The sequence below is a fragment of the Spea bombifrons genome, chromosome 12, assembly GCF_027358695.1.
Source record: "Spea bombifrons isolate aSpeBom1 chromosome 12, aSpeBom1.2.pri, whole genome shotgun sequence".
Taxonomy (NCBI): domain Eukaryota; kingdom Metazoa; phylum Chordata; class Amphibia; order Anura; family Pelobatidae; genus Spea; species Spea bombifrons.
Window position 1 is genome coordinate 30155280 of NC_071098.1, and position 16517 is coordinate 30171796.

General features: G+C 44.7%; 1 protein-coding gene across 1 annotated transcript; it reads right to left on the reverse strand.

Moving 5' to 3' along the window:
* Positions 1–13372: 13372 nt before the first annotated feature.
* On the reverse strand, positions 13373–16201 carry ZNF576 (zinc finger protein 576). The gene is made up of 3 exons (XM_053452310.1): positions 16103–16201; positions 14207–14244; positions 13373–13965 (listed from the first exon to the last, which is right to left on the reverse strand). Exons 2-3 carry the CDS (start codon positions 14241–14243, stop codon positions 13409–13411), a joined length of 594 nt encoding a protein of 197 aa, XP_053308285.1. The 5' UTR covers position 14244; positions 16103–16201; the 3' UTR covers positions 13373–13408.
* Between the last annotated feature and the right edge of the window lie 316 nt (positions 16202–16517).

A 16517-nucleotide genomic window follows, 5' to 3' on the forward strand; every position in this document is an offset into this window, starting at 1 on the left:
TAAAAATGTTAAAAGAATCTTTAATCAAAAGGAAATCTCTGAGACAGACGAGAGTCTTCCTGCTTCCAAGGGACAAAAGTCCAGGCAGAGCGAGCGATCCAATAAAGGTAAATGAACTCTGAAGGAGAACAAGCCAGGTATGAAAAAGCAATCTGAAGGCGGGCGCGCCGACTGCATACCAACGGGATCGAGATAAGGCAAACGCTCCGAGGAAGTAATGCGGGGAGAGAGGAAACATTGTTACTCGGGGTAACGCGGTAAACCGACACAGCGCGAGAACGTTCAAGGTCCACCATCTGAGAAAGAAAGTAGAACCACGAAGACCTGGCCAACATGGACGCTGCCTCTGAGTTCTATCAGGCTGAAACATTTCGAGTTCCGTAGTTATTCCATGTGGACAGTTCTTGGTCCTCTTTACTGGTAACAGGTCTTACTGACCCTTCTTCTCAACGGAAAGTCCTCTTCTCATTGAAGTCCTGGATCACTTTCAAAATAAGGCGAAAGATGTGCGAAGCGGGCAATAAATTAGAATGTTTCGGGATGGGAAGACACTCCAGAGTGAAGTATAATTCCCAAGTGCCTCTCTTTCCTCCCCTGATGCCCCCTCTTTTCTAGGAGGTCAGAATGTTTGCTGGGTATGAGGGGATCGCAGGGTTCTACAGCCCTAAAAGCCCCGATAATGTGTATAGAAACAGCAGGAAATGGGTTCTAAATGGACTGCTCCGTATTGCGGGCGCGCATGTTCATGTTTGTAGGGAACTCTTTTTTTGAAGAGATAACATAAACAGGAGGTATATTACGGTTCTTCAGGATGACACTTGTTTTATCGCTCAATGAAGATGGAGCAGGTCTCGGTTCTCGGAACAGAGTTAATCGTTACTGTATCCATCCAACAGGTCTCATGACTAAGCCAGAAGATTGAATGACTTTCTATCTGGAGATGATGAATGGCTTAATTACCGGGCAGGCAGCCCGCGTGCTAAGACACGACTGCGTTACAGCCGGCCACTTGCCGTTAACCTCTGTTTCACCGCCACCGACGGACCTCTGTCCTCCGGCCTGCCTGGTGCAGTGACCTCGCTAAGCAAGTAACGTTCAAAGGAACCCGTATCTAACAAACATAATCCAGAACTTTGCCTATTGCTTTTCATTGGATATAGTTTATGTTTTTTAGCACGTGGATGAGGAAGAAGAGTTTTTTGAACCTTTCCACCGAAGATAAGAGGCATTTAGAGAAAATATCTAAAGCTCCTTTTCTAAGTGGGATGTTTTTGAGGCGTAAGTCACACTTTTGTCTACATTTTTCGAAGTTTGGCCCAAAGAATGGCAAGGTCCTCAACAAGTGGCCACTTGCTTTATAGCATGGAGTTCTTCTAAAAGAATACTTTCGCCAATAGGGCCAGATGTTATGATGTTGCATGGAAACCCTCCATTATTCTCATGTGGGGTATGGGTTAAATAAGGCAGTATTCTGGGAGGGAGAGAAGATCAAATTCAGGCTTCTTCCATGTTCTACAACCACTAGCACCACCTAAGCCCTTACTCATGTTCCTCCATACCTGTTGGATAGATCATACAATGCACCTCTCCATACCACCTGGTAACGGTAGACAGATGTGGCCTTAGTATGCCCTTAAGGGACAAAATGGTTTGTAGATGGGTCATTGGCCTGGGATAGGGAAAGCATGGCCAAAAATGCTGAGACTAAGGTCAAACATGAGTGGAAAGTGGGCAGTTATGGTTGGAAATAACATGAAGCTTCATCTACCCATCTTCCAAGGAATTCGTGGTCAAGTGCCTCATCTACTCTAAAAGGAGTCCTCGGCACGGACATTCTACTCCATATTCTCTGATCTCAGCTGCAGTAGAGAACATAAATGGTGGCTAGAAATAAATCCCGTAATGATCTGTAAGCTTCTTTGATCTTAGTTATTTAAACAAAGGGATTAAGTCAACATTTACATGATGCCCGATACCCCAACGAGAAACAGGATGGCCCCACATGGAGAGTTCATTCTTCTCATCCACCTCCACTTTAATTTCTTGCTCGGTATAACATAAAAAAATGGTGTCAAAGAGCACAAAAAAAGTAGAAAGGAAGAAAAGAAGTAATACGCGGGGAAAAAAAGCAAAAGTCCTTCACAAAACCTTTGACAGTTTAGCCAAAATCCATTGAAAGTGTCCTGCGCGCCGGGATAACGGCTGAGCCAGAAAATCTCTTTGTGAAATGATAGGCCCTTCCTTAGGCTTAAAGTCGCATTTATTGGTTCTTAGGGATGGGTTTTTTTATGATATATTTGACAAGCTAATCCTTCCCTGGGAACCCGCTGTCTGTACCGCAATCCAAAGGTTTGCATTTATGTCACCGGGAGAACGCAGTGAATTTCTTAAAAATAAAAAATAAAAAATAAAATAAAAAGCATTTATTAATAGCGAGGAGCTGTTGCAGAATTTATTTATGGCCCTTGGTGCAACCGGGAACAGCTATTAACGCGTTGGTCTAGTTACCTCCAGGTCTATCGAGATTTTATGTATCTCAATGGGGCAAATAACGCATTTGTAAATTACATGGAAAAAATGGCAAAATAAAATATATATATATTTTTTTTTTAAGAAAAACTTGTTTTGGAACAATGGGGTCTGTGAATAAGAGTCTCCCGGTGGAATGGAATCCGTTTCCTGGAAAAAGACGAAAGTCACCCAGAGACTCCGGGAATGCAGGATTTCAGCCGGAGACTCCGGGGCAAACCTTGCCCTACACGCAGAATAGTTCTTTCCGACAGCCATACCTAGCGTCCAACTGTCTGGTTTGGCCATATTCTAATCCTACAGCATCAGCGCCTATGGGATACATCCCAAGTGTCCCTATTCAGGAAGACCAGTCCCTTATTGGGACCCAAACCCCTGTGCCCCCCCTCCCTCTCCCTCTCCGCCTCTTTTCTAGGAGGTCAGAATGTTTGCTGGGTATGAGGGTATCGCAGGGTTCTACAGCCCTAAACGCCCCGATAATGTGTATAGAAACAAAAAGGAATGGCTAAACACACTTGTGCAAATGAATACATTATTCTTCATCTAAACTCCATAGTTATATGAATTATCACCGAGTCATATTTTGTAAAGCCTCGCCCCCCCCCCACCACCCACCCTGTCTCTAATGTCACCCCCTTAAATAAAACGTTCCCCTCTCGGCCCATTTGGTATGATGGGAGGTATGACATTATTATTAATGTTCACTTTAAAAGGAAGTGAAATAAGGAATAAAATCCAGACCAGCACGACGAGCGATGGATTTTTCTGTAAATATATCTAAAAAACAACATTTAGATCAATGGCGTACAAGAGCGGGCAGGATTTTTTTTATTTTTTTATTAATCCTTTGAAATATTTTATTCTCGTACTCCGTTTGTTCCAGCGGCAGATATAATGGACATTGCTTTTTTTTTTTTTTAAGCCACCTGATTATTAGTCTGAAATTTAATAGAATACGTTCTAAATCACGGTGTCTTTATGTGAAATGGCTCCTGCTGGCCTTTAATGTCGCGGTGATTTAAAGTCTGTAAATTATATGTCGTATTTTGATGTATTTTCACTAAATTGAGACTTTCTAGCTGAGGTTTGGCCTCTTGCCGGGTAAGATCTACGGCCTGGACGCTTCTTTTGTCTGTAAGAGGCTTTGCATCAAATAAGCTCCGTGACCCCTTGTAGACATTTGGAAGTCTTTAATCTTGGGTCATTTTATGAAATTTGGCTTGTTTTATTATATTTTTTAAAGGGGAAAAAAATATGATGCGTGGAAGCAAATATATTATTTAATGTGAGCTGCCGTGTTTGCCAGGAACGGGCAATCTGTAATTCTACAAATGATGAATGCTGAAGCTTTCCTTACCCTGACGACGGAACGGCCAGCCCAGAGTGATAGACACCATTGTCCAAAAACAGCCGGGGTGGACTAAGTCTTATTAGTTCTATTATTGCTTCCCTCTGATATACATAGGGGCCAATTCTCCTGCATAGCATCTCATTCCTGGGCAGTAACAGGGGGTTGGACAGCTGATGGTTCCCAATAGAAACGTGTTGATTCTAGAACCTCTTCCGACGAAACACGGAACGTTGTATGTTACAGTAATTCATCCACAGCCAGCTCACACGGATCCCAGTGATGCCATCTTGGCCAGGCAAAGTAATTTTATAAAGTACGTGGCCTCCAGTAGCTTTGGACATATGGAAACCTGGCCTGGTTAGCCACTTCTAGGTTCCTCTCCAACTTATGTTCCTCTCTATCCGTGTCATAGAGTCCATGCTCTAGATCTTCAACTTCTTGGGCAATCTCACAACGGATCTTGGCAGTGTCGCTCGGCACTTCTGACTTTCAGGGGCTAATGAACGTAACACGGGTTCCCATCAAGACCCAAAACTGGTTGAAGAGCCAAGCCTGAGCATCATGGGTGCTAAAAATCATGATCAAACATTCAGTGGTGCCAAGGAACCTTCCTTCAATGAATTTATATCAAAGCAAGGGAACCTGGTGACCCCCAAACGTATTAGAATGCGAGTTAATTCAAATATAGAATGGCGGCAGTGTTGGCCTTGGCCATCGTCATAGTCCAACGTCATTGAGGACTCAGCAGGTCCATGACCCGTGCAAGGTGTGACCCAAGGATGCTCTCGCCCTCAACCTTCACAGAGGAAGAACTCAAATCCTGACGTTGGGGTTCTTCGCTCAAGAATATTCCTCTGTACTAACGTTCTCGGCCCCCGCGCGTCGTTCTGCTCTTATTACTCCGAAGAAGACGTGATCCGCGCGAGTAACGTCACGAGGACCGTAAACTATATTTATGCCCGTCTTTCTCCGGCCTGGAAGTTTCAGGAGATCCCACTCCATGGGCACGTCGGCCGCGTACATGTATTTTACTTCTAAACATCTAAATCATTTCACTAATGCATTTAGCTTAAATTATGGATTTTATTGGTGCTTTATTTTCACCCGAGGGACTGGAGCACGCCGGCTACAGAAGCAATTTATTTTATTTAGTGAACAACCCTATTATTAAGCAGCAGACATATCTAGCCAGTGTTTTGACATAGTAGTTCCACAACGGCTGATTATTCGGTGCTTTTAAATACATCAGGGCTTTACTTTTAGCGTTTTAGAGCGCCGGGGACCGGCGGGGATTTGTGCGATAAACACGCCGTTCGTTCTTGTTTGTTTTAAGCAAATGCGCCGGTTTTATTTTAGGTTTTTTTTTTGTGTCCTTTTAAACATTTGACCTTTTGCTTGTTTATTCTTTTTCATTAAATAAATGGAAAATATTGTGTATTAAAAACATAGAACCTGCCGGCAGATCGGCCCCCGTCTAGTCTGCTCGTTTCTCCTGCTGTAAAGACTCAAACCTTAATCAGTCGTTGGTCTCGTCTTAGATTCAGGAGCCGTATGTCTATCCCATGCATGTTTAATACCCCTCACTGTATTACCCTCTACCACCTCTCCTGGGAGGCTGTTCCGCTTATCTACCCCCCTCTCGCGCCAAGGAATTGTTAGGATCTGTATACAGGATTCCACCTCGATTAGCTTACAGAGCAAGCTGAAACTCTGAGCATTTAACTCCACCGGCGTAATTATCGCCCTCGATTTGCAGTCTCGGCGGGGTGAACTTATCACACTTTGAACAGCTCATCAAGTACAAAATAAGCTCAGCCCTTTCCAGATCTAATTCCAGATTAATCCAGATTCATTACACGCCCAATCTGCGGAGGTGATCGGTCGTAACGAGGGACTCGCCGAGGACGCGGGCTTCTCACGCTTTCCAGCGTTTGGGGAAAAGTCAAGCTTCATGTTCTTGTAGAGACTCAGACATTGACGGACCCGGAGCGCCTTAACCAGTGCCGTGCCTGCGCATAACACAACATATTACACCCGGAGCCCTGGGGTAAACGCGCCGCGATAACGATCAATATATGACCAGGAGTATTTTAATCTGAGCTAGAACACGGATAGAAGAACCAGAACATAGGCAGGGGACGAGACCTGACCCCATGTCCCCTCATGGATGGTCCCCACCGGCACGAGAACCAGGACACAAAACACCTTTGTCAGACTGCAAGATCAGTTTGGACCACCCAGCCCCGGCCCAACGTGGCAATCACACCTTCAAGGATTGCCCCCCCCCCAAAAAAGCCAATAAAGAGCACACAGAGGATCCAGTCAAGGTATAAACACTACCTAAAGTCATTGTTATTCTAGATCCTTTACACAAGTGAAAGAGAAAGACAACAAGAAAACCCAACTATTGCAAAAAAACAGATTTAAGTAGACGAGAACGACTGCCCCAAGAAGCCCACGGGTCTACGTTCGCCGATTACAATAACGGCACCTATCGTTAAAGGATCGGTTCTTGTGCTTTAACCCGTGACGGCTTGGGCTGGAAAGATTAAAGCTTTCCCATTTTCCCCAAAGTGAGCCCCCACAGACTTCAGAAAGGGGGTCCGCTCGGGATCAGAAGATCGATGTCACCAGCGAGAGAGCAGCGATGTCCCGTAGCAGCGACATGCACTGTGCTGCCACTAGAGGGCACAAGAGACATTACCCCCGGGGGAGGAATCCTGACATAATATATACATGATATACTGTTATATATATATAATAATCACTGGAGGTACCTGCTGTCCTTGGTTTCCGAGGCGCACCGGGATGTAGATCGTGCCCCCACCCCGCTCCTGGGTAAATAAACGTAATATAGCCGACATTTAAGTTCTGGGAAACGGTGAAAACATAATCCACGGGAGACCTTCTGTTATCGCAGAAGCTTCTAGAAAAGAGAAACAATAATCGATGTATAATTACACGCAACGCAGGCACAACATCATTATTATAAAATATATAATAAATCAGATAAATATATAATAAATGATATGAATATAGAATAAAATAAAGGAATTCTCTAAAGCTTCTAGGCTGAGCCGCTCCTCCTCAATGTATGACTTGTCATGTCTGGTTTACCTTTTGTACTGCGCTACAGAATAGGATGGTGCCATACACATAAATAATCAATAAATAATTCAAACAAAAATATATGGGAAAAAATAGCAGTGACCAAGCAAGGACCTTATAGGTAGTGATGAAGGGTCGGTCAGAATTGTGTGTTTTTGCCCCCCCCATAGGGTATTGGGGTGGGGGGGTGACTTTTATGCCACACTTTTTTTCCTAATTATATAGAAACACAGAATTTGCCAACAGATCGGCCCCATCCGGCCCGTTTCTCTTTCCGTAAAGACTCAAACCTGAATCAGCCTTAGATTCAGGAGCCATATGCCTATCCCATGCATGGTTACATTCCCTCGCTTCTGCTGGGAGGCTGTTCCACTTATCTACCACCCCCATTAGTATAGCAGAACATCCTTAGATTACATCTTATTCGTGTTGAACTAAAGAGGAAAGACCCCTTTATAAGAATATCGCTACTTCTGACCGGGAAAGCTTTGTTGTTATAGAACGGATCGTTTAATTGCTCGGGGGTAACATTGTATTTTTATATCGTTTTGCTTTCCTCGCGCTCCTTTAAGATGCGGGGGAAGAGTCTGCATTCCCCACGGAGCTCTCCGTCTCCGTAGGACTATGAAAGCAGATTCTTAAATTCTGTTTGTGGATCGGATTCTCTCAGAGGGGCAGTCGAGACAAGAACATAATAACCGAAAAACAAAAGTGCTTCCGAAAATTGTATCTAATAACGTTACCTAAAAAAAATAAAAAAAATAATAAAAAATAATAAATAAAATAAAATTCCAGGGTGGATTGCGGCAACGCGTTTCGCTTCTTCCAATAATACAGCCGGGAATAGGAATTTTTTCTCCTATTAAAGCTGGAATTGGGTAGCAAATGTCTTCTCATTACGGCCGACGCTGCAACAAAACCGGGGGGGGGGCACGTGAAAATGTGGGCTTTAATAAACATGTTTGATGGAACGCCGTAATTATCATCACGCTGAGGATCTGTGTCCTCGGCATCTGTTATACCTTACGGCGGTCCGTGTATCAGGGCCCCGGGCTCTGGAGGGGCCATACATAAAATATGAGCCCCGTGTAGCCGAAGGGGGGGGGCTCGGCATTGTGATTAGTGTTGTAGCTGAAGCTAGATTTAGGGGGGCTACGGATCGGCAATAAGCAAGCCCCCGATCGTCGCAAAGCCTCTGCGGCCCCCGTGGAGCCTTCCTATAGCTTCGCAGCCATCGCTAAATCTGTTTACCCGGCTCCTCACTACTCTTTTTTTTTTTTTTTTTTTTCTGTCGTTCAACCATCTGGAGTTAAAGTGCTAAAAGGCTTCAAAAAAATGCAGAAAAAATAAAAAAACAAAACCCGCAAAGTGCTCTCGAGAAAAGTAAATCTTTTCAGAACGGAGGAGCGAAAAGCGCCAGGTTCTGTCGGATGGGCGATAAACGGCTTCACTCGCTTTTTCCTTGAGAATCACTTTTATTATTATTAAAAATAAATAAACTGTTGGTTGTTTATTCACTAAACTGTGAGTTGAAACATTTAGCCCCCCCCCAACTTCGTTATAAAGGACCAGAGACACAGACTAGAACCATCCGGCCCCCGTCTAGCCCCCTGTTTCTCCTGCTGTAAAGACTCAAACCTTAATCAGTCGTTGGTCTCATCTTAGATTCAGGAGCCGTATGCCGATCCCATGCATGTTTAATACCCTCACTGTATTACCCTCTACCACCTCTGCTGGGAGGCTGTTCCACTTATCTACCACCCTCTCAGTACATGCATTTGTTAAAGCCTTACAGCGCAGATAGAATATTGCATGGCGGGCCGGTTACCTGAGTCCGATATGATGCAGTTAAGGAGAAGAACCCCTGTGGGGGCCGAGCCTTTTCGTTTCTTTGGTAAACCGGAGCGTACGCCTGGGGGCAGGAAGAAATGAATGTTTATATGAAGTAATATGCTTACTTTCCATAGAGACCGAACCGATACAACCTGCAGTTATTTCATTTATTACCCCTCCGATCTGACCTTTATCTAACATTCAAGAGGCGCGGGAGAAGGAGCTAGATCGTCTAGCAGAAATTAAAGCGATTCTCGCGCCACCTGGGTCCCGTTTACAAACGTTAAGGGGGGGGTGAGCTCAGCCGTAGCGAACCCTTTATTGATATCAGCACGGCATTTATGAAAAGTAACTTAATGTGGATGGAGACAGGGATCGGCTCCAGGGTATCGCAAGCAGGCAAGTCTCAACTCTATCGCTTCTAGAAGGAATATCAACGGAGGGGTTTGAGCTTTATTCACGGGCATACAATGGGGAATTGGAATAAACAGCGACCCTGGTGGTCTCATCATCATAGCAACCAACGGAATGCTCTGATTGGACGGTTCCATTTGGCCCGGTCGGGATGCTGTACCCTCCGGGAAAAATGATGCTATTATTTGCTGCATTTACGTTGTTATGGTGAAAAGGTAAAGTTTCTACTTATCTCATTACGCCGTATCTCACCCCAAATACCATCTGCACCTATAAATAAAATAAATAAAAAAAAGGGTTAAAATGTTAAATTGTAATTGGGTGGAAAACACAAAAAATTCCTAAATACATTTTCAAACCTAACCTTTACCATGAATGGTATTTTCTGTAATTTTCTTATTTTATAAAAATTGTATATTATAGCGTTTTTCTGTCACGTCAAACCAGGAAAAAGAAATAAAAATACAAAAAATTAATACAAAAAACAATTTTTAAAAATAAAAACAAAAAAGAGTAACAGTCTGGATACAAATTATCGCTAAACGTTATATAGAAATAATACTTCCTGCTAACGCTCAGACAGAACATTTTGTGTAAGAAGGCAATTAAGTCTCACTTACGTTTTGGGGCGGAATCATTGCTCTTTAAGGTGGGAGCCGCACACCCAGAGGGCACCGCTTTCTCTTAAAATTGTAAGGAATGGGTTTCCGAGGAAGGTAGCGTTTCGGCGCTGGAATCCCGCTGGCGCTTAAAGCATTCATTCTTTACAGACCCGCTGTGTATGAGAACGCCGGCATTTAAGGCAAAAACGCTTGGAAGTGGCCGGCTGCGTAGGTTTTGCATGTTTTGATATGTGAGAAAATCACGTTTTCGGGATTAATCAGAGACAGGAATGTTTTTAAGGTTCACCAATGCGGCGGAAGCTTTTTCGATACGACTCATCTAAGTCTCATCAGATGGATTGTGAATGATGTACGAGCGACAGCGCATGAATGAGCTGTGAGCTGGGGAAGGTAGATTAAAGCAGATAAACGCAAGGTTACGCATTTGCGATGCTCCAGTCATCAAACTCAATGGGAGAAAATAAGGGCAGGTTACCCCCTGGCACCGTGGAAGGTAGAAACTCGCTGGTACGGTCTAGACGTCGCAATGTTCATTATCCCGCAGTGTAGCCAGCAACTGAACGGTCTGTGTTACTTCACAGATTATGTTTTTACACTATCATTCAAAAGTTTGGGGTCGCCTGGAAATTCCCTTGTGCTTTTCTTTTTTTAATTGTCCATTAAAATCCCATGAAATGGATCAGAAATCCAGCGCCGACGGGGTTAATGTTGTAAATGACTATTGTAGCTGATTGAAAATGGCTGATTTTTAATGGAATCTCTTCTCCTGTGTCCCAATGGCCCTTTATCACTCCCATCACTCCTGTGTTCCAATGGCCCTTTATCACTCCCATCACTCCTGTGTCCCAATGGCCCTTTATCACTCCCATCACTCCTGCGTTCCAATGGCCCTTTATCACACCCATCACTCCTGTGTTCCAATGGCCCTTTATCACTCCCATCACTCCTGTGTTCCAATGGCCCTTTATCACTCCCATCACTCCTGTGTTCCAATGGCCCTTTATCACTCCCATCACTCCTGTGTTCCAATGGCCCTTTATCATTCCCATCACTCAGTGGCACGTTGTGTTCGCTGATCCAAGTTTAAGTTTAAAAGGCTAATTGATGGTCAGAAAACCCTTTTGCAAATTATGTTACTAACAGAAATGTCCTTTTTTCCATGAAAACAGCTCAGTGACCCCAAACCTTTGAACCGTAGCGTAGCCCAAAGTCAACGGGCAAAAGTAATATCTGCTGTAGATTTTGCATAAGGAATCCTCTAGATCTTTGAGATTATGTTTTAAGAATATAATCATTAATATCTATATATTTTCTTCTAATAAAATATATCCAAAGCAGCCACATGGTAACCCACGCCGGGAAGTCCGTTTCTAGCCCCGACCCGGAGCGGGATCAGGTTTATACATCATTGATGGCCGAAGGCGAGGAATCCAAACTAACTGCATTTTAACTTACTTTCCATCCACGTGGTTGCTGAAGGAGACCGGGTAGAAATGGGGAAAAAAAAATTGGAAAAGGGAATGTTTAGCAAAGTGTGCTTTTTTTGTAATCTGTAAAGCGGGTTACAGGGGTTTATTTAGTAAATAAAACTGGAAAAAGTAGGATTTGGAAAAAGTCGATAAACCCGTTTTAAAGCTGGAACAGCGACAATAAGTTCCTTTTATTGCAACCACGTGGATGTTTGTCACGAGTCGACCAAGACAGTACAAAGAACACACAAGAGCTCCAGATGTATGACGAGCGAGTTTCACTTGCACTCTTGCTCACTCGAGGACACACCGAGTAAAGAAGGTAAAGAAGCCTCACCCAGTGAAAACAATAAGTCCTTAGAGTACGTCAGAGAACGAGGAGCAACAAGAAACAAAAGACAATATATAAATACACACAATGTATTTAATTACACCATTAGATCGCTCCGGGGGGAAAAAGGAGAGCACCAACCAATCAAACGTCTTCAAAAACAATAATAATAAATCCTATTTAATTAGAGGGAACTTAAAAAAAATAAAATGCGGCTCAGTGGATTCAGAGGGGTAATTGCCCCTGCCAAGAAAGACAGCAGCATGCCCCTGATTTCAGGGAGAAGGCGAGGATCTGCGAGGCCACGTACCGTCACCGGCTGCACTAACGACCAGCTGAGGCTTCGCAGGGTGGGACGTGTGTGAGGAGTCGTTAGTGTGACTGTACGTGTGCGTCTCTGTGTATGTTAGTGTGAATGCCTTGTTTGTCTGCGTATGTTAGTGTATGTCTGCTTATGTGTGTTAGTATACTAGTGTGTATGATACTGTGTGTCTCGGTATGCTAGTGTATTGGTGGGTATGTGTTAGTGTGTGAGCGTCTGAATAAGTGTGTAAGTGTGTGTATGGTTGTGTGAGTGAACTTCCCGATTCCTGGATTTGGCCCCTGGGGCTCGGTTGTACGTCAGAAGATTGTCTTTTGTGTGCTAGAGGTTGTGGTGTGTGTGTGTGTAGGGGGGTGTGGGGGGGGGTGTTATATTTTTTCAATTACTCAAGGTGTTAAACCATACAATTATTGCTGATGAATGAAAGTGCTTCAAACCAGCTGCTATCTCCACCTGGGGAACGAGGGTCTGCACTTGGTAATTTACTACGCCTGATCCCTGGTTACACCCAGGATACATTTAATCTAATCTCCAATTTAAATTAAGTTTTATCTCCAAATGTGGCGGAATACATAAAAAACGCAGAGAAATTAAAAAAAGAACCAAATCTATCTCTAAAGATTCAAACCCACAAAACCCATGCTGGCTGCGGACAACAAGGAACTCGAGTGCTTCCACGCGGACCCTCAAAGTAAACCGACGACAAAATATTCATGTATATTACATCTTATAATATTAATGAAAAGGATTAAAACACAAGGCTATGTACAGTTCGTACAAACAAGGAAGGCTGTCCGTTTATACTTTTCATATGTTTTAATATGTCCTTATAAGGAAGTTTATTTTATGAAGATTGCAGAAGACGCCAACATTATTTAGTTTGTGGGTCCACGTAGAGTCTCGCTAAATCCTCTTGTCCTCAACGGCTTACCTACAATGGCCTAGCCTAATGGAGACTCTCCGGGACCCCTGTTTATGGACTTAAAATTCATATTTGGAGCCTTTCCTCGGCGAGGCTTCGGTGGGGAGGGGGAAACGACGGTCGTTTATTTTTACAGATGGTGTCTGTAGAATCCATTTCTGCCGTGCGATATCAGGCATCGGATACTTGAGCAGCATCGGAATCCTACATCATTGAGAGGGCCGCATTTGCAAAGTCTCGGATTAATGTCCTTTTCAGCCACGTATGGAGTCACTTAACATTAAAATAAAAAATATATTTAGAGAGACATCAGAAAACCAAGGTGGGTACACAGGTCACCCTTTATGTTAATTTTGTGGATGCCTGAGCATCAAACAATTCCCTCTGGGTAGAACGTTTCATAAGCAAACCTCAAATGCCCCCCAGACAGAGCAAGTTTGAGGACCACACTATAAAGGGGGCCAAGTTCACACGGAGAGGATCCTGAGCTAGCGGGACGTTCGTCTCTACAGCTCTCCGCGAGCATGCTGTATGTAGTGTTGGTGCAGCTCTCCCTCGTCCAAGAAGCTCATGCCACACTCTAAGCAGTTCATCTGCCCGTCTGCTTGTGCCGGGAGATCTTCGTGTTTTTCGATCTCAAAGCAAGTCTTTTGATGTTCCTTAAGTTTGCCGGGCTTGCTGAAGCAGCTACCGCAATAGCAGCACTGCACCGGCCCCTTGCCCCAGTAGGACAGCTGCAACGACCGCTTTCCCCTGTGAAGTAGCCGGTGCTTCTCCAGGCTCAGCAGACCGGGGAAGTATCTGCCACAGTCTGGACAGCGTCGGGAACGCATTTCTTCAGGCCCCAACTGATTGTGAGAGCGCTCGTAGTGGTAATTGAGAGCGCGGCTGGTGGAAAATCTTTTGTTGCACAAGTTGCAGGCGGCAGCCGACGCAAGAAGCGGAGACAACTGCCGAACCGGCTGGCCCTGATCGGAGTAGTCGTGCTCCATCAGTCGGTCGTTACATTTCTCCTCTTGGAATGTCATGCAATGGGAAGGAGGATTAAGGGGTTCTCTAGAACCTGGAAAAAAAATCAGGAAGAGTAACAGAAAGGTGAGTGTGAGCGCATGTGCACTACGGCAGCGCAGGTGTATTCAGCTGCTCCTGTCACACCATCCTATGTTGTTTGGAAGCCCACCACCCCAAACCATGAGCTCTGAATAAGTTAAGCTCTCTATACAGCCCAAGGTCACAGGAATTCGCCTGTTAAGTATCCAGTCTGCTGCATAGAGAGCTGCGTGCGCAACTTTGGGGGAACTTACCCAGATCGCCTTTGTGCAAAATGTCCTTTATGTCCATCCTATCAAAAAAAACAAACACAAAACAAGTCACCAACTTTATTTTATTTTTTTTGTAATAACAAGTACGCATTTACACCAATCAGCCGTAACATTTCGACCACCTGCCTAATATTGCCGCCAAAACAGCCCTGACCCGTCGAGGCATGGACTCCACTAGACCTCTGAAGCTGTGCTGCGGTATCTGCACCAAGACGTCAGGAGCAGATCCTTTAAATTGCGAGGTGCGGCCTCTGTGGATGCGTCCGGGTGCCGCGTGTTCCCCAGGTAAGCGACGCACCCGGCCATCCACGTGATGTAAACAAAAAACAGATTCATCAGACCGGCCACCTTCTTCCATCGCTCCGTGGTCCAGTTCTTATGCTCCCGGGCCCATTGTAGGCGCTTTTGGCAGTGAACACGTGGTCACCGTGGGCACCCTGACTGGTCTGAGGCTGCGACGCTCTGCGTGATCTGACTCCTTTCTATCGGAACCAGCACTAACTTTTCCAGCAATCTGAGCTACAGGAGCTCGTCTGTTGAATTTGACTGCATGGGACAGTTTTCATCCCCCACGTGCATCAATGAGCCTTGGCCGCCCCATGCCCCTGTCTCCGATTCACCTCTTTTCCTTCCTTGGACCCCTTTTGACCGGGAAACCCCACAAGAGCTGCAGTTCTGGAGATGCTCCGACCCAGTCATCTCATCATCACAATTTGGCCCTCGTCAAAGTCTCACAGATCCTTACGTTTGCCCATTTTTCCTGCTTCTAACACATGAGCTTAGCTTTGAGGATAAAATGTTCAGTCCCTGCCTCATCTATCCCCCCCCCCCCGGTGACTGGCGCCATGAGAACAAGATTATCCGTATTATTCCCTTCACCTGTCGATGGTCATAGTGTTATGGCTCATCGGTGTATGCTGCATGTCTCTATGATAGAAACCACCATGGATCTCGCCTCTCTCGTGCTACGTCTCAAGAGTATGGACTAGCAGGAAGCCAAACCGAGAGCCACCGACCACCAAATAGTTCCCTTTACTTTCTAACGGAAGCAGGAAGAAACCAAAGAGTTTATGTGCCCCCCACCCCCCATCTGGATCTGGACAGGATGGCAGCCCGTGGTCTAATCTACACCCATTGTGCTAGAAGAGATATTTCAGCCCTTGGTACCATCGGGAGATCATCAGCGCCAGGGACTACCCCGACGTTCCATCAAATACCCGCTTACTGTATGTTAGGGGGTACGGTTTCTACCCCCCCCCCATTACTTGCACATAAACGCTACATACGTTGCACCCCATTACAAGAGGCTGATCCGGGCTATTAAAAGCGTTAACTTGTAACAATTATTAAATAAATCACACAGCTTCCCAGTCACCCCAACGCATCTATTTGTGCCATAAAAACAAATATTTACATTTAAAACAATTATTATAATGTATAGCAATAATAATACAATTATATGGACTTCTTAACTACATAATCGACAGTAATAATTTACAGAAACATCATAAAAGTGCCGAAATAAATGATTACATCAACTAAACGACTCCGTTACCAAATAAGATAAAATACAACATTATTATTGTGCGCAATAAATGGGAAACACCTACATGTGTATTTTAATGTCTCTAATTAGGATTTATATATATATATATATATATATATATATATATACACATACATATACAGCAGCTAAGTCTGCACCCGGCCCACTGGCAGTCAAATAGTTAAAGGGCCACTCATTTCCCACACCAGTTAATACCCCAGGGGCATCTACAGGGCAACCCACTGCTCATTAGCAGACATGGGGCCCCTGGGGTCATACCCCTTGCAGTGACCTTTGCCCCCAGCCTCTGCTTATGACTTAGGGTTACTCACCTAGTCAGCAGACGGGTCTCGGCTCCCTTGCTGGGTGAGTGTCTGCTCAGCCAACGCTCATCCTGACAACCTAGGTCTCTGTAGCAGGAACGGAATGTATTTTCGGGCGCACCGCTTATGGGCCAGGCAGAGCGCAGCCGCCATCTTTGTTTTGGGCAAGCCTTCAGTAGCAGGCACTAGTACTGTGAATAATGCAGCTTTATTGAAACAGTGACAATACTGCTGCCTTCTACTGCAACTCACATCATGCCCAGCAAACCAAACACTGAATTTGAAAGCATATGAATTCCAGCCAGTGAAGCCTCTGCCAGTCCTCCTGCTTTGGACTCAAAGTCCCATCACACTTAGCCATGATGGGGTACATGGATCATCGCATAATGACAGAGATGGATGCTTGCCTTGTTACTGCCATAAT